Genomic DNA, 22,519 nt, shown 5'->3' on the forward strand with positions numbered 1-22,519 from the left:
TTTGGCGCAAAAATTATTCTGTGCCAAATCGCTTAGTTATCGCGTTAAACGGCGTCTGCGTAGTCCCAGGGACTGAGATATGCAGAGAGCCAGCGCTTTCGAGACACTTTATTTTTCGTCGCAAAAATGATATTTTCATGGGCTATATGCTTACCGTTTTTTCGATTTTGGGGCAAAAATTATTCTGAGCCCAATCGCTTAGTTATCGCGTTAAACGGCGTCTGCGCAGTCCAGGGGATTGAGATATGCAGAGAGCCAGCGCTTTCGAGACACTTTATTTTTCGTCGCAAAAATGATATTTTCATGGGCTATACGCTTACCGTTTTTTCGATTTGGGGGCAAAAATTATTCTGTGCCAAATCGCTTAGTTATCGCGTTAAACGGCGTCTGCGTAGTCCCAGGGACTGAGATATGCGGAGAACCAGCGCTTTCGAGACACTTTATTTTTCGTCGCAAAAATGATATTTTCATGGGCTTACCGTTTTTTCGATTTTGGGGCAAAAATTATTCTGAGCCCAATCGCTCAGTTATCGCGTTAAACGGCGTCTGCGTAGTCCCAGGGACTGAGATATGCGGAGAACCAGCGCTTTCGAGACACTTTGTTTTTCGTCGGAAAAATGATATTTTCATGGGCTTACCGTTTTTTCGATTTTGGGGCAAAAATTATTCTGTGCCAAATCGCTTAGTTATCGCGTTAAACGGCGTCTGCGTAGTCCCAGGGACTGAGACATGCGGAGAACCTTACCGTTTTTTCGATTTGGGGGCAAAAATTATTCTGTGCCAAATCGCTTAGTTATCGCGTTAAACGGCGTCTGCGCCGTCCTGGTGACTGAGACATGCGGAGAACGAGCGCTTTCGAGACACTTTGTTTTTCGTCGGAAAAATTATATTTTCATGGGCCATAGGCTTACCGTTTTTTCGATTTTGGGGCAAAAATTATTCTTTGCCAAATCGCTTAGTTATCGCGTTAAACGGCGTCTGCGTAGTCCCAGGGACTGAGATATGCGGAGAACCAGCGCTTTCGAGACACTTTATTTTTCGTCGCAAAAATGATATTTTCATGGGCTTACCGTTTTTTCGATTTTGGGGCAAAAATTATTCTGAGCCCAATCGCTCAGTTATCGCGTTAAACGGCGTCTGCGTAGTCCCAGGGACTGAGATATGCGGAGAACCAGCGCTTTCGAGACACTTTGTTTTTCGTCGGAAAAATGATATTTTCATGGGCTATAGGCTTACCGTTTTTTAGATTTTGGGGCAAAAATTATTCTGTGCCAAATCGCTTAGTTATCGCGTTAAACGGCGTCTGCGTAGTCCCAGGGACTGAGACATGCGGAGAACCAGCGCTTTCGAGACACTTTATTTTTCGTCGCAAAAATGATATTTTCATGGGCTATAGGCTTACCGTTTTTTCGATTTTGGGGCAAAAATTATTATGTGCCAAATCGCTTAGTTATCGCGTTAAACGGCGTCTGCGCAGTCCAGGGGATTGAGATATGCAGAGAGCCAGCGCTTTCGAGACACTTTATTTTTCGTCGTAAAAATGATATTTTCATGGGCTATAGGCTTACCGTTTTTTCGATTTTGGGGCAAAAATTATTCTGAGCCCAATCGCTTAGTTATCGCGTTAAACGGCGTCTGCGTAGTCCCAGGGACTGAGACATGCGTAGAACCAGCGCTTTCGAGACACTTTGTTTTTCGTCGGAAAAATGATATTTTCATGGGCTATAGGCTTACCGTTTATTCGATTTTGGGGCAAAAATTATTCTGTGCCAAATCGCTTAGTTATCGCGTTAAACGGCGTCTGCGTAGTCCCAGGGACTGAGACATGCGGAGAACCAGCGCTTTCGAGACACTTTGTTTTTCGTCGCAAAAATGATATTTTCATGGGCCTATTTTCATAGCCTTACCGTTTTTTCGATTTGGGGGCAAAAATTATTCTATGCCAAATCGCTTAGTTATCGCGTTAAACGGCGTCTGCGTAGTCCCAGGGACTGAGATATGCGGAGAATCAGCGCTTTCGAGACACTTTATTTTTCGTCGCAAAAATGATAATTTCATGGGCTATAGGCTTACCGTTTTTTCTATTTTGGGGCAAAAATTATTATGTGCCAAATCGCTTAGTTATCGCGTTAAACGGCGTCTGCCCCGTTCTGGGGACTGAGATATGCGGAGAACCAGCGCTTTCGAGACACTTTGTTTTTCGTCGGAAAAATGATATTTTCATGGGCTATAGGCTTACCGTTTTTTCGATTTTGGGGCAAAAATTATTCTGTGCCAAATCGCTTAGTTATCGCGTTAAACGGCGTCTGCGTAGTCCCAGGGACTGAGATATGCGGAGAACCAGCGCTTTCGAGACACTTTATTTTTCGTCGCAAAAATGATATTTTCATGGGCTATAGGCTTACCGTTTTTTCGATTTGGGGGCAAAAATTATTCTGAGCCCAATCGCTTAGTTATCGCGTTAAACGGCGTCTGCGTAGTCCCAGGGACTGAGACATGCGGAGAACCAGCGCTTTCGAGACACTTTGTTTTTCGTCGCAAAAATGATATTTTCATGGGCTATAGCCTTACCGTTTTTTCGATTTGGGGGCAAAAATTATTCTGTGCCAAATCGCTTAGTTATCGCGTTAAACAGCGTCTGCGCCGTCCTAGGGACTGAGATATGCGGAGAACCAGCGCTTTCGAGACACTTTGTTTTTCGTCGGAAAAATGATATTTTCATGGGCTATAGGCTTACCGTTTTTTTGATTTTGGGGCAAAAATTATTCTGAGCCCAATCGCTTAGTTATCGCGTTAAACGGCGTCTGCGTAGTCCCAGGGACTGAGATATGCGGAGAACCAGCGCTTTCGAGACACTTTATTTTTCGTCGCAAAAATGATATTTTCATGGGCTATAGGCTTACCGTTTTTTCGATTTTGGGGCAAAAATTATTATGTGCCAAATCGATTAGTTATCGCGTTAAACGGCGTCTGCGCAGTCCAGGGGATTGAGATATGCAGAGAGCCAGCGCTTTCGAGACACTTTATTTTTCGTCGCAAAAATGATATTTTCATGGGCTATAGGTTTACCGTTTTTTTCGATTTTGGGGCAAAAATTATTCTGTGCGAAATCGCTTAGTTATCGCGTTAAACGGCGTCTGCGCCGTCCTGGGGACTGAGACATGCGGAGAACCAGCGCTTTCGAGACACTTTGTTTTTCGTCGGAAAAATGATATTTTCATGGGCTATAGGCTTACCGTTTTTTCGATTTTGGCGCAAAAATTATTCTGTGCCAAATCGCTTAGTTATCGCGTTAAACGGCGTCTGCGCCGTCCTGGGGACTGACATATGCGGAGAACCAGCGCTTTCGAGACACTTTGTTTTTCGTCGGAAAAATGATATTTTCATGGGCTATAGGCTTACCGTTTTTTCGATTTTGGGGCAAAAATTATTCTGTGCCAAATCGCTTAGTTATCGCGTTAAACGGCGTCTGCGTAGTCCCAGGGACTGAGATATGCGGAGAACCAGCGCTTTCGAGACACTTTATTTTTCGTCGCAAAAATGATATTTTCATGGGCTATAGGCTTACCGTTTTTTCGATTTTGGGGCTTTTAAACGACGTCTGCGTAGTCCCAGGGACTGAGACATGCGGAGAACCAGCGCTTTTGAGACACTTTATTTTTCGTCGCAAAAATGATATTTTCATGGGCTATAGCCTTACCGTTTTTTCGATTTTGGGGCAAAAATTATTCTGTGCCAAATCGCTTAGTTATCGCGTTAAACGGCGTCTGCGTAGTCCCAGGGACTGAGACATGCGGAGAACCAGCGCTTTCGAGACACTTTGTTTTTCGTCGGAAAAATGATATTTTCATGGGCTATAGGCTTACCGTTTTTTCGATTTTGGCGCAAAAATTATTCTGTGCCAAATCGCTTAGTTATCGCGTTAAACGGCGTCTGCGCCGTCCTGGGGACTGAGATATGCGGAGAACCAGCGCTTTAGAGACACTTTATTTTTCGTCGGAAAAATGATATTTTCTATAGGCTTACCGTTTTTTCGATTTTGGGGCAAAAATTATTCTGTGCCAAATCGCTTAGTTATCGCGTTAAACGGCGTCTGCGTAGTCCCAGGGATTGAGATATGCGGAGAACCAGCGCTTTCGAGACACTTTATTTTTCGTCGCAAAAATGATATTTTCATGGGCTATAGGCTTACCGTTTTTTCGATTTTGGGGCAAAAATTATTCTGAGCCCAATCGCTTAGTTATCGCGTTAAACGACGTCTGCGCCGTCCTGGGGACTGAGATATGCGGAGAACCAGCGCTTTCGAGACACTTTGTTTTTCGTCGGAAAAATGATATTTTCATGGGCTATAGGCTTACCGTTTTTTCGATTTTGGGGCAAAAATTATTCTGTGCCAAATCGCTTAGTTATCGCGTTAAACGGCGTCTGCGTAGTCCCAGGGACTGAGATATGCGGAGAACCAGCGCTTTCTAGACACTTTATTTTTCGTCGCAAAAATGATATTTTCATGGGCTATAGGCTTACCGTTTTTTCGATTTTGGGGCAAAAATTATTCTGAGCCCAATCGCTTAGTTATCGCGTTAAACGGCGTCTGCGTAGTCCCAGGGACTGAGACATGCGGAGAACCTTACCGTTTTTTCGATTTGGGGGCAAAAATTATTCTGTGCCAAATCGCTTAGTTATCGCGTTAAACGGCGTCTGCGCCGTCCTGGGGACTGAGACATGCGGAGAACGAGCGCTTTCGAGACACTTTGTTTTTCGTCGGAAAAATTATATTTTCATGGGCCATAGGCTTACCGTTTTTTCGATTTTGGGGCAAAAATTATTCTTTGCCAAATCGCTTAGTTATCGCGTTAAACGGCGTCTGCGTAGTCCCAGGGACTTAGACATGCGGAGAACCAGCGCTTTCGAGACACTTTATTTTTAGTCGCAAAAATGATATTTTCATGGGCTATAGGCTTACCGTTTTTTCGATTTTGGGGCAAAAATTATTATGTGCCAAATCGCTTAGTTATCGCGTTAAACGGCGTCTGCGCCGTCCTGGGGACTGAGATATGCGGAGAACCAGCGCTTTCGAGACACTTTGTATTTCGTCGGAAAAATGATATTTTCTTACGGTTTTTTTCGATTTTGGGGCAAAAATTATTCTGTGCCAAATCGCTTAGTTATCGCGTTAAACGGCGTCTGCGTAGTCCCAGGGACTGAGACATGCGGAGAACCAGCGCTTTCGAGACACTTTATTTTTCGTCGTAAAAATGATATTTTCATGGGCTATAGGCTTACCGTTTTTTCGATTTTGGGGCAAAAATTATTCTGAGCCCAATCGCTTAGTTATCGCGTTAAACGGCGTCTGCGTAGTCCCAGGGACTGAGACATGCGTAGAACCAGCGCTTTCGAGACACTTTGTTTTTCGTCGGAAAAATGATATTTTCATGGGCTATAGGCTTACCGCTTTTTCGATTTTGGGGCAAAAATTATTATGTGCCAAATCGCTTAGTTATCGCGTTAAACGGCGTCTGCGCAGTCCAGGGGATTGAGATATGCGGAGAACCAGCGCTTTCGAGACACTTTGTTTTTCGTCGGAAAAATGATATTTTCATGGGCTATAGGCTTACCGTTTTTTCGATTTTGGGGCAAAAATTATTCTGTGCCAAATCGCTTAGTTATCGCGTTAAACGGCGTCTGCGTAGTCCCAGGGACTGAGATATGCGGAGAACCAGCGCTTTCGAGACAGTTTATTTTTCGTCGCAAAAATGATATTTTCATGGGCGTTTTTTCGATTTTGGGGCAAAAATTATTATGTGCCAAATCGCTTAGTTATCGCGTTAAACGGCGTCTGCGCAGTCCAGGGGATTGAGATATGCAGAGAGCCAGCGCTTTCGAGACACTTTATTTTTCGTCGCAAAAATGATATTTTCATGGGCTATAGGTTTACCGTTTTTTCGATTTTGGGGCAAAAATTATTCTGAGCCCAATCGCTTAGTTATCGCGTTAAACGGCGTCTGCGTAGTCTCAGGGACTGAGACATGCGGAGAACCAGCGCTTTCGAGACACTTTGTTTTTCGTCGGAAAAATGATATTTTCATGGGCTATAGCCTTACCGTTTTTTCGATTTTGGGGCAAAAATTATTCTGAGCCCAATCGCTTAGTTATCACGTTAAACGGCGTCTGCGCCGTCCTGGGGACTGAGATATGCGGAGAACCAGCGCTTTCGAGACACTTTATTTTTCGTCGCAAAAATGATATTTTCATGGGCTATATATAGGCTTACCGTTTTTTCGATTTTGGGGCAAAAATTATTCTGTGCCAAATCGCTTAGTTATCGCGTTAAACGGCGTCTGCGTAGTCCCAGGGACTGAGATATGCGGAGAACCTGCGCTTTCGAGACACTTTGTTTTTCGTCGGAAAAATGATATTTTCATGGGCTATAGGCTTACCGTTTTTTCGATTTTGGGGCAAAAATTATTCTGTGCCAAATCGCTTAGTTATCGCGTTAAACGGCGTCTGCGCCGTCCTGGGGACTGAGATATGCGGAGAACCAGCGCTTTCGAGACACTTTGTTTTTCGTCGGAAAAATGATATTTTCATGGGCTATAGGCTTATCGTTTTTTCGATTTTGGGGCAAAAATTATTCTGTGCCAAATCGCTTAGTTATCGCGTTAAACGGCGTCTGCGTAGTCCCAGGGACTGTGATATGCGGAGAACCAGCGCTTTCGAGACACTTTATTTTTCGTCGCAAAAATGATATTTTCATGGGCTATAGGCTTACCGTTTTTTCGATTTTGGGGCAAAAATTATTCTGAGCCCAATCGCTTAGTTATCGCGTTAAACGGCGTCTGCGTAGTCCCAGGGACTGAGACATGCGGAGAACCAGCGCTTTTGAGACACTTTATTTTTCGTCGCAAAAATGATATTTTCATGGGCTATAGGCTTACCGTTTTTTCGATTTTGGGCCAAAAATTATTATGTGCCAAATCGCTTAGTTATCGCGTTAAACGGCGTCTGCGCCGTCCTGGGGACTGAGATATGCGGAGAACCAGCGCTTTCGAGACACTTTGTTTTTCGTCGGAAAAATGATATTTTCATGGGCTATAGGCTTACCGTTTTTTCGATTTGGGGGCAAAAATTATTCTGTGCCAAATCGCTTAGTTATCGCGTTAAACGGCGTCTGCGTAGTCCCAGGGACTGAGATATGCGGAGAACCAGCGCTTTCGAGACACTTTATTTTTCGTCGCAAAAATGATATTTTCATGGGCTATAGGCTTACCGTTTTTTCGATTTTGGGGCAAAAATTATTCTGAGCCCAATCGCTCTGTTATCGCGTTAAACGGCGTCTGCGTAGTCCCAGGGACTGAGATATGCGGAGAACCAGCGCTTTCGAGACACCTTGTTTTTCGTCGGAAAAATGATATTTTCATGGGCTATAGGCTTACCGTTTTTTCGATTTTGGGGCAAAAATTATTCTGTGCCAAATCGCTTAGTTATCGCGTTAAACGGCGTCTGCGTAGTCCCAGGGACTGAGACATGCGGAGAACCTTACCGTTTTTTCGATTTGGGGGCAAAAATTATTCTGTGCCAAATCGCTTAGTTATCGCGTTAAACGGCGTCTGCGCCGTCCTGGGGACTGAGACATGCGGAGAACGAGCGCTTTCGAGACACTTTGTTTTTCGTCGGAAAAATTATATTTTCATGGGCCATAGGCTTACCGTTTTTTCGATTTTGGGGCAAAAATTATTCTTTGCCAAATCGCTTAGTTATCGCGTTAAACGGCGTCTGCGTAGTCATGGACTTAGACATGCGGAGAACCAGCGCTTTCGAGACACTTTATTTTTAGTCGCAAAAATGATATTTTCATGGGCTATAGGCTTACCGTTTTTTCGATTTTGGGGCAAAAATTATTCTGAGCCCAATCGCTTAGTTATCGCGTTAAACGGCGTCTGCGTAGTCCCAGGGACTGAGACATGCGGAGAACCAGCGCTTTCGAGACACTTTGTTTTTCGTCGCAAAAATGATATTTTCATGGGCTATAGCCTTACCGTTTTTTCGATTTGGGGGCAAAAATTATTCTGTGCCAAATCGCTTAGTTATCGCGTTAAACGGCGTCTGCGTAGTCCCAGGGACTGAGATATGCGGAGAACCAGCGCTTTCGAGACACTTTATTTTTCGTCGCAAAAATGATATTTTCATGGGCTATAGGCTTACCGTTTTTTCGATTTTGGGGCAAAAATTATTCTGTGCCAAATCGCTTAGTTATCGCGTTAAACGGCGTCTGCGTAGTCCCAGGGACTGAGATATGCGGAGAACCAGCGCTTTCGAGACACTTTATTTTTCGTCGCAAAAATGATATTTTCATGGGCTATAGGCTTACTGTTTTTTCGATTTTGGGGCAAAAATTATTCTGCGCCCAATCGCTTAGTTATCGCGTTAAACGGCGTCTGCGTATTCCCAGGGACTGAGACATGCGGAGAACCAGCGCTTTCGAGACACTTTGTTTTTCGTCGCAAAAATGATATTTTCATGGGCTATAGCCTTACCGTTTTTTCGATTTGGGGGCAAAAATTATTCTGTGCCAAATCGCTTAGTTATCGCGTTAAACAGCGTCTGCGCCGTCCTGGGGACTGAGATATGCGGAGAACCAGCGCTTTCGAGACACTTTGTTTTTCGTCGGAAAAATGATATTTTCATGGGCTATAAGGCTTACCGTTTTTTCGATTTTGGGGCAAAAATTATTCTGTGCCAAATCGCTTAGTTATCGCGTTAAACGGCGTCTGCGTAGTCCCAGGGACTGAGATATGCGGAGAACCAGCGCTTTCGAGACAGTTTATTTTTCGTCGCAAAAATGATATTTTCATGGGCTATAGGCTTACCGTTTTTTCGATTTTGGGGCAAAAATTATTCTGAGCCCAATCGCTTAGTTATCGCGTTAAACGGCGTCTGCGTAGTCCCAGGGACTGAGATATGCGGAGAACCAGCGCTTTCGAGACACTTTATTTTTCGTCGCAAAAATGATATTTTCATGGGCTATAGGCTTACCGTTTTTTCGATTTTGGGGCAAAAATTATTATGTGCCAAATCGCTTAGTTATCGCGTTAAACGGCGTCTGCGCAGTCCAGGGGATTGAGATATGCAGAGAGCCAGCGCTTTCGAGACACTTTATTTTTCGTCGCAAAAATGATATTTTAATGGGCTATAGGTTTACCGTTTTTTCGATTTTGGGGCAAAAATTATTCTGAGCCCAATCGCTTAGTTATCGCGTTAAACGGCGTCTGCGTAGTCCCAGGGACTGAGACATGCGGAGAACCAGCGCTTTCGAGACCCTTTGTTTTTCGTCGGAAAAATGATATTTTCATGGGCTATAGGCTTACCGTTTTTTCGATTTTGGGGCAAAAATTATTCTGTGCAAAATCGCTTAGTTATCGCGTTAAACGGCGTCTGCGCCGTCCTGGGGACTGAGATATGCGGAGAACCAGCGCTTTCGAGACACTTTATTTTTCGTCGCAAAAATGATATTTTCATGGGCTATATATAGCCTTACCGTTTTATCGATTTGGGGGCAAAAATTATTCTGTGCCAAATCGCTTAGTTATCGCGTTAAACAGCGTCTGCGCCGTCCTGGGGACTGAGATATGCGGAGAACCAGCGCTTTCGAGACACTTTGTTTTTCGTCGGAAAAATGATATTTTCATGGGCTATAGGCTTACCGTTTTTTCGATTTTGGGGCAAAAATTATTCTGTGCCAAATCGCTTAGTTATCGCGTTAAACGGCGTCTGCGTAGTCCCAGGGACTGAGATATGCGGAGAACCAGCGCTTTCGAGACAGTTTATTTTTCGTCGCAAAAATGATATTTTCATGGGCTATAGGCTTACCGTTTTTTCGATTTTGGGGCAAAAATTATTATGTGCCAAATCGCTTAGTTATCGCGTTAAACGGCGTCTGCGCAGTCCAGGGGATTGAGATATGCAGAGAGCCAGCGCTTTCGAGACACTTTATTTTTCGTCGCAAAAATGATATTTTCATGGGCTATAGGTTTACCGTTTTTTCGATTTTGGGGCAAAAATTATTCTGAGCCCAATCGCTTAGTTATCGCGTTAAACGGCGTCTGCGTAGTCTCAGGGACTGAGATATGCGGAGAACCAGCGCTTTCGAGACACTTTATTTTTCGTCGCAAAAATGATATTTTCATGGGCTATAGCCTTACCGTTTTTTCGATTTCGGGGCAAAAATTATTATGTGCCAAATCGCTTAGTTATCGCGTTAAACGGCGTCTGCGCCGTCCTGGGGACTGAGATATGCGGAGAACCAGCGCTTTCGAGACACTTTGTTTTTCGTCGGAAAAATGATATTTTCATGGGCTATAGGCTTACCGTTTTTTCGATTTGGGGGCAAAAATTATTCTGTGCCAAATCGCTTAGTTATCGCGTTAAACGGCGTCTGCGTAGTCCCAGGGACTGAGATATGCGGAGAACCAGCGCTTTCGAGACACTTTATTTTTCGTCGCAAAAATGATATTTTCATGGGCTATAGGCTTACCGTTTTTTCGATTTTGGGGCAAAAATTATTCTGAGCCCAATCGCTCAGTTATCGCGTTAAACGGCGTCTGCGTAGTCCCAGGGACTGAGATATGCGGAGAACCAGCGCTTTCGAGACACTTTGTTTTTCGTCGGAAAAATGATATTTTCATGGGCTATAGGCTTACCGTTTTTTCGATTTTGGGGCAAAAATTATTCTGTGCCAAATCGCTTAGTTATCGCGTTAAACGGCGTCTGCGTAGTCCCAGGGACTGAGACATGCGGAGAACCTTACCGTTTTTTCGATTTGGGGGCAAAAATTATTCTGTGCCAAATCGCTTAGTTATCGCGTTAAACGGCGTCTGCGCCGTCCTGGGGACTGAGACATGCGGAGAACGAGCGCTTTCGAGACACTTTGTTTTTCGTCGGAAAAATTATATTTTCATGGGCCATAGGCTTACCGTTTTTTCGATTTTGGGGCAAAAATTATTCTTTGCCAAATCGCTTAGTTATCGTGTTAAACGGCGTCTGCGTAGTCCCAGGGACTTAGACATGCGGAGAACCAGCGCTTTCGAGACACTTTATTTTTCGTCGCAAAAATGATATTTTCATGGGCTATAGGCTTACCGTTTTTTCGATTTTGGGGCAAAAATTATTCTGTGCCAAATCGCTTAGTTATCGCGTTAAACAGCGTCTGCGCCGTCCTGGGGACTGAGATATGCGGAGAACCAGCGCTTTCGAGACACTTTGTTTTTCGTCGGAAAAATGATATTTTCATGGGCTATAGGCTTACCGTTTTTTCGATTTTGGGGCAAAAATTATTCTGTGCCACATCGCTTAGTTATCGCGTTAAACGGCGTCTGCGTAGTCCCAGGGACTGAGATATGCGGAGAACCAGCGCTTTCGAGACAGTTTATTTTTCGTCGCAAAAATGATATTTTCATGGGCTATAGGCTTACCGTTTTTTCGATTTTGGGGCAAAAATTATTCTGAGCCCAATCGCTTAGTTATTGCGTTAAACGGCGTCTGCGTAGTCCCAGGGACTGAGATATGCGGAGAACCAGCGCTTTCGAGACACTTTATTTTTCGTCGCAAAAATGATATTTTCATGGGCTATAGGCTTACCGTTTTTTCGATTTTGGGGCAAAAATTATTATGTGCCAAATCGCTTAGTTATCGCGTTAAACGGCGTCTGCGCAGTCCAGGGGATTGAGATATGCAGAGAGCCAGCGCTTTCGAGACACTTTATTTTTCGTCGCAAAAATGATATTTTCATGGGCTATAGGTTTACCGTTTTTTCGATTTTGGGGCAAAAATTATTCTGAGCCCAATCGCTTAGTTATCGCGTTAAACGGCGTCTGCGTAGTCCCAGGGACTGAGACATGCGGAGAACCAGCGCTTTCGAGACCCTTTGTTTTTCGTCGGAAAAATGATATTTTCATGGGCTATAGGCTTACCGTTTTTTCGATTTTGGGGCAAAAATTATTCTGTGCAAAATCGCTTAGTTATCGCGTTAAACGGCGTCTGCGCCGTCCTGGGGACTGAGATATGCGGAGAACCAGCGCTTTCGAGACACTTTATTTTTCGTCGCAAAAATGATATTTTCATGGGCTATAGGCTTACCGTTTTTTCGATTTTGGGGCAAAAATTATTCTGAGCCCAATCGCTTAGTTATCGCGTTAAACGGCGTCTGCGTAGTCCCAGGGACTGAGACATGCGGAGAACCAGCGCTTTCGAGACACTTTGTTTTTCGTCGGAAAAATGATATTTTCATGGGCTATAGGCTTACCGTTTTTTCGATTTTGGGGCAAAAATTATTCTGTGCAAAATCGCTTAGTTATCGCGTTAAACGGCGTCTGCGCCGTCCTGGGGACTGAGATATGCGGAGAACCAGCGCTTTCGAGACACTTTATTTTTCGTCGCAAAAATGATATTTTCATGGGCTATAGGCTTACCGTTTTTTCGATTTTGGGGCAAAAATTATTCTGAGCCCAATCGCTTAGTTATCGCGTTAAACGGCGTCTGCGTAGTCCCAGGGACTGAGACATGCGGAGAACCAGCGCTTTCGAGACATTTTGTTTTTCGTCGGAAAAATGATATTTTCATGGGCTATAGGCTTACCGTTTTTTCGATTTTGGGGCAAAAATTATTTTGTGCCAAATCGCTTAGTTATCGCGTTAAAGGGCGTCTGCGTAGTCCTAGGGACTGAGATATGCGGAGAACCAGCGCTTTCGAGACACTTTATTTTTCGTCGCAAAAAATGATATTTTCATGGGCTATAGGCTTACCGTTTTTTCGATTTTGGGGCAAAAATTATTCTGAGCCCAATCGCTTAGTTATCGCGTTAAACGGCGTCTGCGTAGTCCCAGGGACTGAGACATGCGGAGAACCAGCGCTTTTGAGACACTTTGTTTTTCGTCGCAAAAATGATATTTTCATGGGCTATAGGCTTACCGTTTTTGCGATTTGGGGGCAAAAATTATTCTGTGCCAAATCGCTTAGTTATCGCGGTAAACGGCATCTGCGCCGTCCTGGGGACTCAGACATGCGGAGAACCAGCGCTTTCGAGACACTTTCTTTTTCGTCGGAAAAATGATATTTTCATGGGCTATAGGCCTACCGTTTTTTCGATTTTGGGGCAAAAATTATTCTGTGCCAAATCGCTTAGTTATCGCGTTAAACGGCGTCTGCGTAGTCCCGGGGACTGAGACATGCGGAGAACCAGCGCTTTCGAGGCACTTTGTTTTTCGTCGCAAAAATGATATTTTCATGGGCTATAGCCTTACCGTTTTTTCGATTTGGGGGCAAATTTATTCTGTGCCAAATCGCTTAGTTATCGCGTTAAACGGCGTCTGCGCCGTCCTGGGGACTGAGACATGCGGAGAACCAGCGCTTTCGAGACACTTTGTTTTTCGTCGCAAAAATGATATTTTCATGGGCTATAGCCTTACCGTTTTTTCGATTTGGGGGCAAATTTATTCTGTGCCAAATCGCTTAGTTATCGCGTTAAACGGCGTCTGCGTAGTCCCAGGGACTGAGATATGCGGAGAACCAGCGCTTTCGAGACACTTTATTTTTCGTCGCAAAAATGATATTTTCATGGGCTATAGGCTTACCGTTTTTTCGATTATGGGGCAAAAATTATTCTGTGCCAAATCGCTTAGTTATCGCGTTAAACGGCGTCTGCGTAGTCCCAGGGACTGAGATATGCAGAGAACCAGCGCTTTCGAGACACTTTATTTTTCGTCGCAAAAATGATATTTTCATGGGCTATAGGCTTACCGTTTTTTCGATTTTGGGGCAAAAATTATTCTGAGCCCAATCGCTTAGTTATCGCGTTAAACGGCGTCTGCGTAGTCCCAGGGACTGAGATATGCGGAGAACCAGCGCTTTGGAGACACTTTATTTTTCGTCGCAAAAATGATATTTTCATGGGCTATAGGCTTACCGTTTTTTCGATTTTGGGGCAAAAATTATTATGTGCCAAATCGCTTAGTTATCGCGTTAAACGGCGTCTGCGCAGTCCAGGGGATTGAGATATGCAGAGAGCCAGCGCTTTCGAGACACTTTATTTTTCGTCGCAAAAATGATATTTTCATGGGCTATAGGCTTACCGTTTTTCGATTTTGGGGCAAAAATTATTCTGAGCCCAATCGCTTAGTTATCGCGTTAAACGGCGTCTGCGTAGTCCCAGGGACTGAGACATGCGGAGAACCAGCGCTTTCGAGACACTTTGTTTTTCGTCGGAAAAATGATATTTTCATGGGCTATAGGCTTACCGTTTTTTCGATTTGGGGGCAAATTTATTCTGTGCCAAATCGCTTAGTTATCGCGTTAAACGGCGTCTGCGTAGTCCCAGGGACTGAGATATGCGGAGAACCAGCGCTTTCGAGACACTTTATTTTTCGTCGCAAAAATGATATTTTCATGGGCTATAGGCTTACCGTTTTTTCGATTATGGGGCAAAAATTATTCTGTGCCAAATCGCTTAGTTATCGCGTTAAACGGCGTCTGCGTAGTCCCAGGGACTGAGATATGCAGAGAACCAGCGCTTTCGAGACACTTTATTTTTCGTCGCAAAAATGATATTTTCATGGGCTATAGGCTTACCGTTTTTTCGATTTTGGGGCAAAAATTATTCTGAGCCCAATCGCTTAGTTATCGCGTTAAACGGCGTCTGCGTAGTCCCAGGGACTGAGATATGCGGAGAACCAGCGCTTTGGAGACACTTTATTTTTCGTCGCAAAAATGATATTTTCATGGGCTATAGGCTTACCGTTTTTTCGATTTTGGGGCAAAAATTATTATTTGCCAAATCGCTTAGTTATCGCGTTAAACGGCGTCTGCGCAGTCCAGGGGATTGAGATATGCAGAGAGCCAGCGCTTTCGAGACACTTTATTTTTCGTCGCAAAAATGATATTTTCATGGGCTATAGGCTTACCGTTTTTCGATTTTGGGGCAAAAATTATTCTGAGCCCAATCGCTTAGTTATCGCGTTAAACGGCGTCTGCGTAGTCCCAGGGACTGAGACATGCGGAGAACCAGCGCTTTCGAGACACTTTGTTTTTCGTCGGAAAAATGATATTTTCATGGGCTATAGGCTTACCGTTTTTTCGATTTTGGGGCAAAAATTATTCTGTGCCAAATCGCTTAGTTATCGCGTTAAACGGCGTCTGCGCCGTCCTGGGGACTGAGATATGCGGAGAACCAGCGCTTTCGAGACACTTTATTTTTCGTCGCAAAAATGATATTTTCATGGGCTATATATAGCCTTACCGTTTTTTCGATTTGGGGGCAAAAATTATTCTGTGCCAAATCGCTTAGTTATCGCGTTAAACGGCGTCTGCGCCGTCCTGGGGACTGAGACATGCGGAGAACCAGCGCTTTCGAGACACTTTGTTTTTCGTCGGAAAAATGATATTTTCATGGGCTATAGGCTTACCGTTTTTTCGATTTGGGGGCAAAAATTATTCTGTGCCAAATCGCTTAGTTATCGCGTTAAACGGCGTCTGCGTAGTCCCAGGGACTGAGACATGCGGAGAACCAGCGCTTTCGAGACACTTTGTTTTTCGTCGGAAAAATGATATTTTCATGGGCTATAGTCTTACCGTTTTTTCGATTTTGGCGCAAAAATTATTCCGTGCCAAATCGCTTAGTTATCGCGTTAAACGGCGTCAGCGCCGTCCTGGGGACTGAGATATGCGGAGAACCAGCGCTTTCGAGACACTTTATTTTTCGTCGCAAAAATGATATTTTCATGGGCTATAGGCTTACCGTTTTTTCAATTTTGGGGCAAAAATTATTCTGTGCCAAATCGCTTAGTTATCGCGTTAAACGGCGTCTGCGCCGTCCTGGGGACTGAGATATGCGGAGAACCAGCGCTTTCGAGACACTTTATTTTTCGTCGCAAAAATGATATTTTCATGGGCTATAGGCTTACCGTTTTTTCGATTTTGGGGCAAAAATTATTATTTGCCAAATCGCTTAGTTATCGCGTTAAACGGCGTCTGCGCAGTCCAGGGGATTGAGATATGCAGAGAGCCAGCGCTTTCGAGACACTTTATTTTTCGTCGCAAAAATGATATTTTCATGGGCTATAGGCTTACCGTTTTTTCGATTTTGGGGCAAAAATTATTCTGAGCCCAATCGCTTAGTTATCGCGTTAAACGGCGTCTGCGTAGTCCCAGGGACTGAGACATGCGGAGAACCAGCGCTTTCGAGACACTTTGTTTTTCGTCGCAAAAATGATATTTTCATGGGCTATAGCCTTACCGTTTTTTCGATTTGGGGGCAAAAATTATTCTGTGCCAAATCGCTTAGTTATCGCATTAAACGGCGTCTGCGCCGTCCTGGGGACTGAGATATGCGGAGAACCAGCGCTTTCGAGACACTTTGTTTTTCGTCGGAAAAATGATATTTTCATGGGCTATAGGCTTACCGTTTTTTCGATTTTGGGGCAAAAATTATTCTGTGCCAAATCGCTTAGTTATCGCGTTAAACGGCGTCTGCGTAGTCCCAGGGACTGAGATATGCGGAGAACCAGCGCTTTCGAGACACTTTATTTTTCGTCGCAAAAATGATATTTTCATGGGCTATATAGCCTTACCGTTTTTTCGATTTGGGGGCAAAAATTATTCTGAGCCCAATCGCTTAGTTATCGCGTTAAACGGCGTCTGCGCCGTCCTGGGGATTGAGATATGCAGAGAGCCAGCGCTTTCGAGACACTTTGTTTTTCGTCGGAAAAATGATATTTTCATGGGCTATAGGCTTACCGTTTTTTCGATTTTGGGGCAAAAATTATTCTGTGCCAAATCGCTTAGTTATCGCGTTAAACGGCGTCTGCGTAGTCCCAGGGACTGAGATATGCGGAGAACCAGCGCTTTCGAGACACTTTATTTTTCGTCGCAAAAATGATATTTTCATGGGCTGTAGGCTTACCGTTTTTTCGATTTTTGGGCAAAAATTATTCTGAGCCCAATCGCTTAGTTATCGCGTTAAAAGGCGTCTGCGTAGTCCCAGGGACTGAGACATGCGGAGAACCAGCGCTTTCGAGACACTTTGTTTTTCGTCGGAAAAATGATATTTTCATGGGCTATAGGCTTACCGTTTTTTCGATTTTGGGGCAAAAATTATTCTGTGCCAAATCGCTTAGTTATCGCGTTAAACGGCGTCTGCGCCGTCCTGGGGACTGAGATATGCGGAGAACCAGCGCTTTCGAGACACTTTATTTTTCGTCGCAAAAATGATATTTTCATGGGCTATATAGCCTTACCGTTTTTTCGATTTGGGGGCAAAAATTATTCTGTGCCAAATCGCTTAGTTATCGCGTTAAACGGCGTCTGCGCCGTCCTGGGGACTGAGACATGCGGAGAACCAGCGCTTTCGAGACACTTTGTTTTTCGTCGGAAAAATGATATTTTCATGGGCTATAGGCTTACCGTTTTTTCGATTTTGGGGCAAAAATTATTCTGTGCCTTATCGCTCAGTTATCGCGTTAAACGGCGTCTCCGCAGTCCCGGGGATTGAGATATGCGGAGAACCAGTGCTTTCGAGACACTTTATTTTTCGTCGGAAAAATGATATTTTCATGGTATTTCATGGGCAAAAATTATTCTGTGCCTAATCGCTTAGTTATCGCGTTAAACGATGTCTGCGCAGTCCCGGCGACTGAGATTTTTCGACGAAATTAAAGGCACCTGCTTTCGATGTCTTCTGTGGATCAGAAAACTTTCCGTAAGCTCTCTTGCTGTTGGAAAACGAAACAAATTACAAAACGTACCCTCCACCCCTACCTTTGTCGAAGGCTTGATGACTGCAGTTCCTCTTTCACCACCCAACATATTCGGACCCACTTTAACCTACCAAGCCAAGAGTTACGAGGTCAACATTGAAAAACATTTAAATCCATCTGTGTTCACTCTGGTTCAAGCCATTGTTTTTATTGCAATAGTTTGAAGAAAGCAACTTGACAGAGCGAAAAGTGGGCGAGGAGAAGAACAAGAGCAAGAGAGTCGAGGACCAGCACTGGCTTCCGACATTGTCTATAGCAACTCTCCATAACTTCATTGATGCGTCCAGAAGGTTGTGTAGTACCGATGCTGGTGCGTTTCTTCTATTTGTTTGTGAAGTATACCAAGATAAAACACTGCTGTTGTGGTAACCAATGCCAGCCATTTGTTTATACGTTTCTTTCGTTCTTGCTGTGCCTAGTTTTCATCTGGCTCCTTCTAAGAGTCAATTGATCTCGTGGCTATGAGTGCTGTTTTGAGACCGTAGCTACATCAGCAACTTCCAGTGGAATTCAAGCTGGAATCAGCTCTTGTCCTCAATTCAGTCCTTCTTGTTCTTGTCTAGTTTCTGCACTGTAAATTCAGATAGCATACCTTGCTTGAATAAGCTTCTGTGTTCGAGCCAGCATCATTAGTAACCAGGTTTCATGGGCTTTGCACTTTTGCGGATTTTCCTAATGCCAGGCGCTTTGAATATAGCGAAAGTAATACGCACTCTTCGGCTAAATTTTCGGGAAATTGGAGCAGTGCTATCAATAAACACAGAAAATAATAATGAAGAAAATTCGTCACCAATATCTAAAGAAGTTTTTTTGCGCATATAGGGACGCTCTGCTCCTGTTGCGCAAGAGTCGTAGAGGTGTTGAGATATTAGTGTTGAGAAAGTAGGGAGGGAGTACGCCTTGGACTTGCAATTGCCTTGCATTTACGCTGGAAGAACTGCACAGTACTCTGGTTAGGGGCAATGCAATCGCGGTTAATCAGTAATTTTGACAGAACCAACCCCAGTACATTGCTGAGATTGCTTCAACGGCATATAGGGAGAGAGAGAAATGATGCATATAAAGACAGGCAAGTTAAAAGAAGATTGTTTCGGTTGGCTATAGGCTACTCATTTACAACCAATTTAGTAAGAACGAAGTTTGTTGCCGTTGACCTATCAAACACCACTGTATACTTACGTAGCCAGCATCAATATTGCGCCCTGGAACCAATGTACGAGAATACATAGCAGGCCTATTCTGCAATTTCCACCTCTTTGCGCTCCAAAGGACCATCTTCTTGCCCACACTAACCTTATCTCAGGGCTCACACCTTGAGCTGCAACGAGTACTTGAACCATGGACTGGTGCCGCGCCGGCGGCCAGCTCTACGAATAAATTGAGGTTGCTGGGAGACACTGGTCTCAACTAGTTGCTTTAATTTTGTATGGTGTGTTGTGTGCGCATCGGGTGTGGTATGTCCTTTGTTTTTTACTTTATTTCTCACCACGTTCTCCTTTAGTAGCAAGGCAGGCGTTTCACGCGACAGATCTCCCCGGTTTTCACCGAAGAGCTTCCTCTCTCTCTCTATTCTTCTCTTTCGCTTTAACATAATCTAATTCCAGGCTTCCTGCTGTGCATGCAGATCTCGCTGAAGTGTTTCTGAAGCCCGAGACCGCACTGAGCCTTCTGAGTTCCTCTGTGACGGGCAAGCAGGCAGGTGGCGGACGGCGCAAGTCGTGGCGGCGCCAGAGGTTGGGAGTGCGAGGCATCATGGACGAGTGCTGTGACGTCCAGACCGGCTGCAGCTGGGAAGAGTACGCGGAGTACTGCCCCACCAGTAGGAGGATACGCAACCGCAGGGGCTAGACCGAACCGGCTCCCGTGGACACACACGCGCAGCGCGCACGTCTCTCGCACTCCAAGAACAAAAGGAGTGCCGGTGACTCCCTTTCGTGCAAGAGAGTCAGTCCCGTATTTGACTCCGGTTTGAGCTTTCCTCGTCGACGCAGTACGCTCCGTCCGCTTGCGCACTGTGGAAAGTTTTTTGAACAATTCGATGGAGTGCAAACTCTTAAAATGCAAGGAAGAGGAACCGACGAATTTGATGTCAATTCAACTTCAGAACATAGCGCTAACAAACAAGGGACGGTGTTTGTCGGTTTTTCTGCGACCTTTGTTTGTTCGCGCTCTGTTAGGGAGATGGTCTTTGAAATCGAGTTCAGCATGCGACTCGCGTTTTACAAGGTAGCGGAATTGCGGTTTAGAGGAGTTACCAGCACTCCCTTTCTTCTTAGGGGTGTGAACAAACGTGTGTGACCAGAAGACGCACCCGTTTAGGAGGAGCTAGTCTTACGAATGAATCTTGATGGTATACCGTGGCTGTGGCTCGTGGTCCCTGAAAAGGCCAAAAGGATTCGCAAGCCGGCAAAGTTAGGGGGTCTTACTAATCATCCCTCAGGACAAAAGAACTGTCAAATCATGAGTCTGCAGGCGCACTCGTGACCCTACAAAACGCAGTGTAGACTTGTAGAGTGCATGGTTACAGATCCTTCTCTGTTCCCCATTGACCTGGTGTTCGTGACCGTCCAGTCTCTTTTTCTTGTGTTCCTGTGCCCGTTGCGTCTTTTCGTGTTGGTAGCTATCAACAGGCACGAAGAGCAGCCTGTCGCGTAGAAATTGGCAAAACCTATAGGCACTGTCAGGCGTCTGTGGCCTATAACAGGTAGCCTGACGTGCCCGTGCACTCGGCTATTTCCGACGCTGACGCAGCTGCGTTACTTGTGATCCTATTTTAACTCAAATCATACCTCGCCCTACTATAAGGCAAGGAGAAGTCGCATGAAAAAAAGGGGGCTGCAGAAGTCGGGTAGTTGTTGGCATATATGTCTTCCCAGTGCACATCCAAATAAATTTCGTCATTGCACTCTGCTTATCCCCTTTCACCCTTGTCATATTATCTTTCCTCGGAGTTGCCGGCCTAGCATGCCTCTAACTTTGGTCAACAATGACGCCCTTTTCGTTTTCCGTGGCTGTTTAAATAAGCGCCACCATGTTACCTCCAAGATCACAGACGGTTTCTTGTCGGAATGGGCCATGTGTACTGCTCGGTGCAAATGTTTGAGAGTCAAATGTCGAGCATTGTTGTCTCGTGACGCTATCTTGTTTTAACAGCGAGAGTTTGTTTCCCTTCCTTTCTTATTACATTGCTGCTTCACCTGTGGCGCCTCAGCCAAAGTGCAAAAGCCTTGCGTTTCAGGCGAGCCCTGTTGGTCGTCAGCCGCACCCGCTTGGCGCATGTGCTTACGGAGTCCTGTGATAAACGTCGCTGTGATATGCAAGGAGGAGCCCTTATCGGACCGATCCCTTCGTTGTCCCGGATGTTTGAGGGCGTCTGTGCGTTAGCGCCTGGAACAGACGCGTCTTCTGGTCGCACCGTTAAGAGAGAAGGGGGTAGGAAACGGCACATAGCGCAAAGGAAGTGTATATCCTTGCTGTCCTTCGACTGCAAGGACATTCTCGGTGTTCCTCAGAAACAAACAAAAAAAAAGTGTGGACACCGTGTCCCGGGTCTTGCAGGCGAAATAGCCTCTCCTTAGTCACACCCGTCCCGATTCTCAGAGATGTACAAGTACAGTGCTTGCTTCTCTCCAGGGACACATTACCTCTTCTTGTGTACGCCGTGAAGCGTGCGTAAGTACACCACAAAAAAAAAAAAAAACTTCAACACATAGGCCTTTCGCGGCCGCAAAAAAAGAAAGAATAAATAAGCACTCTAAGCCCCCAGCGCTGTAGGTGGTGGTGGCGGAAAAATAAAAATGGTTTCAAAATGAATCACTGGCTTCAGAGTTTTTTTCATTCGCAAAGAACTTCGACTTATCCACACTTCCAGCGCAACATGGTAAGCTTGTGGACGAACACTGTGGTTGCCGCACAGCACTGTTGCAATGACCTGAGAACATTTACTTGCTGCGTTTAACACTGTTGAGAAGGCGCGAGCTACTGCACTGAGTTCTTCATTCATGGACCTGACGAAGCGCCACGTTCGAGTGGAGGTGGTTTAACAGTCAGCTTTGCGAATGAAGTCGCACATCCAAGACACACGTGTAGATTTCGAGTGCCTAATTGAATTCCGAAAACTTTTCGCTCTTAACTGTTAAAAGAAAAGCACAATTAATTGAAGATGTGTAAGAAATGTCGCTTGAAAAGGAATCACCTAAGCTCCATTAACCCTTGTTCCCAGATATTTATAACGTATGTAAATCTACTCTAACCGAATGCCTTTAAGATTTGTTTCGTCTGAGTGCGTACGAGCCTCTTACATGCCAGAGCGTCAGCTTTATTCATCTTTCAGCAGCAGTGCGAAGAAAGCCAGTGAAACTTGGGCCTTCACACCATTGCTTCCGACTTGACTCACGAGTGCCGGCCATTACCGCGAGAACTCGCTAGATACAAGACTGCGACTAAATCCATGTATTCAAAGTTTTCAGCCTTTTAGCCAAGGCAAACGTTCAGTTCCCAAGGAGCAGCAGCTACGGCTGTATATGCCTATAGCCCAACTGCAAGAGAAAGTATTCATAGCCCCAAAAGAAAACGTATTCCCCCATGTTTGCTTACGACACCTGGTGTGGCCAGAAAACACCATCATAAACTGCTAGGAACTGACCCTCACGTCTACTACTTGAATCTGCAAGTGACACAAAAATTTCCATATTTTTGTGACATATGTTGGTGACATC

General features: G+C 44.8%; 1 protein-coding gene across 2 annotated transcripts in view; it reads left to right on the forward strand.

Moving 5' to 3' along the window:
* The window catches only part of Ilp7 (Insulin-like peptide 7), a 41,472-nt gene extending 19,927 nt beyond the window's left edge, over positions 1–21,545 (forward strand). For both annotated transcript variants that reach the window (XM_070526960.1, XM_070526959.1), the window contains exon 4: positions 19,426–21,545. In XM_070526960.1, the coding sequence (XP_070383061.1) occupies positions 19,426–19,649 (224 nt within the window). In that variant the 3' untranslated portion in view covers positions 19,650–21,545. The remainder of the gene's footprint in view (positions 1–19,425) is intronic.
* Positions 21,546–22,519: the final 974 nt, after the last annotated feature.

Source organism: Dermacentor albipictus, chromosome 10 (assembly GCF_038994185.2).
Source record: "Dermacentor albipictus isolate Rhodes 1998 colony chromosome 10, USDA_Dalb.pri_finalv2, whole genome shotgun sequence".
NCBI classification, from domain to species: Eukaryota; Metazoa; Arthropoda; class Arachnida; order Ixodida; family Ixodidae; genus Dermacentor; species Dermacentor albipictus.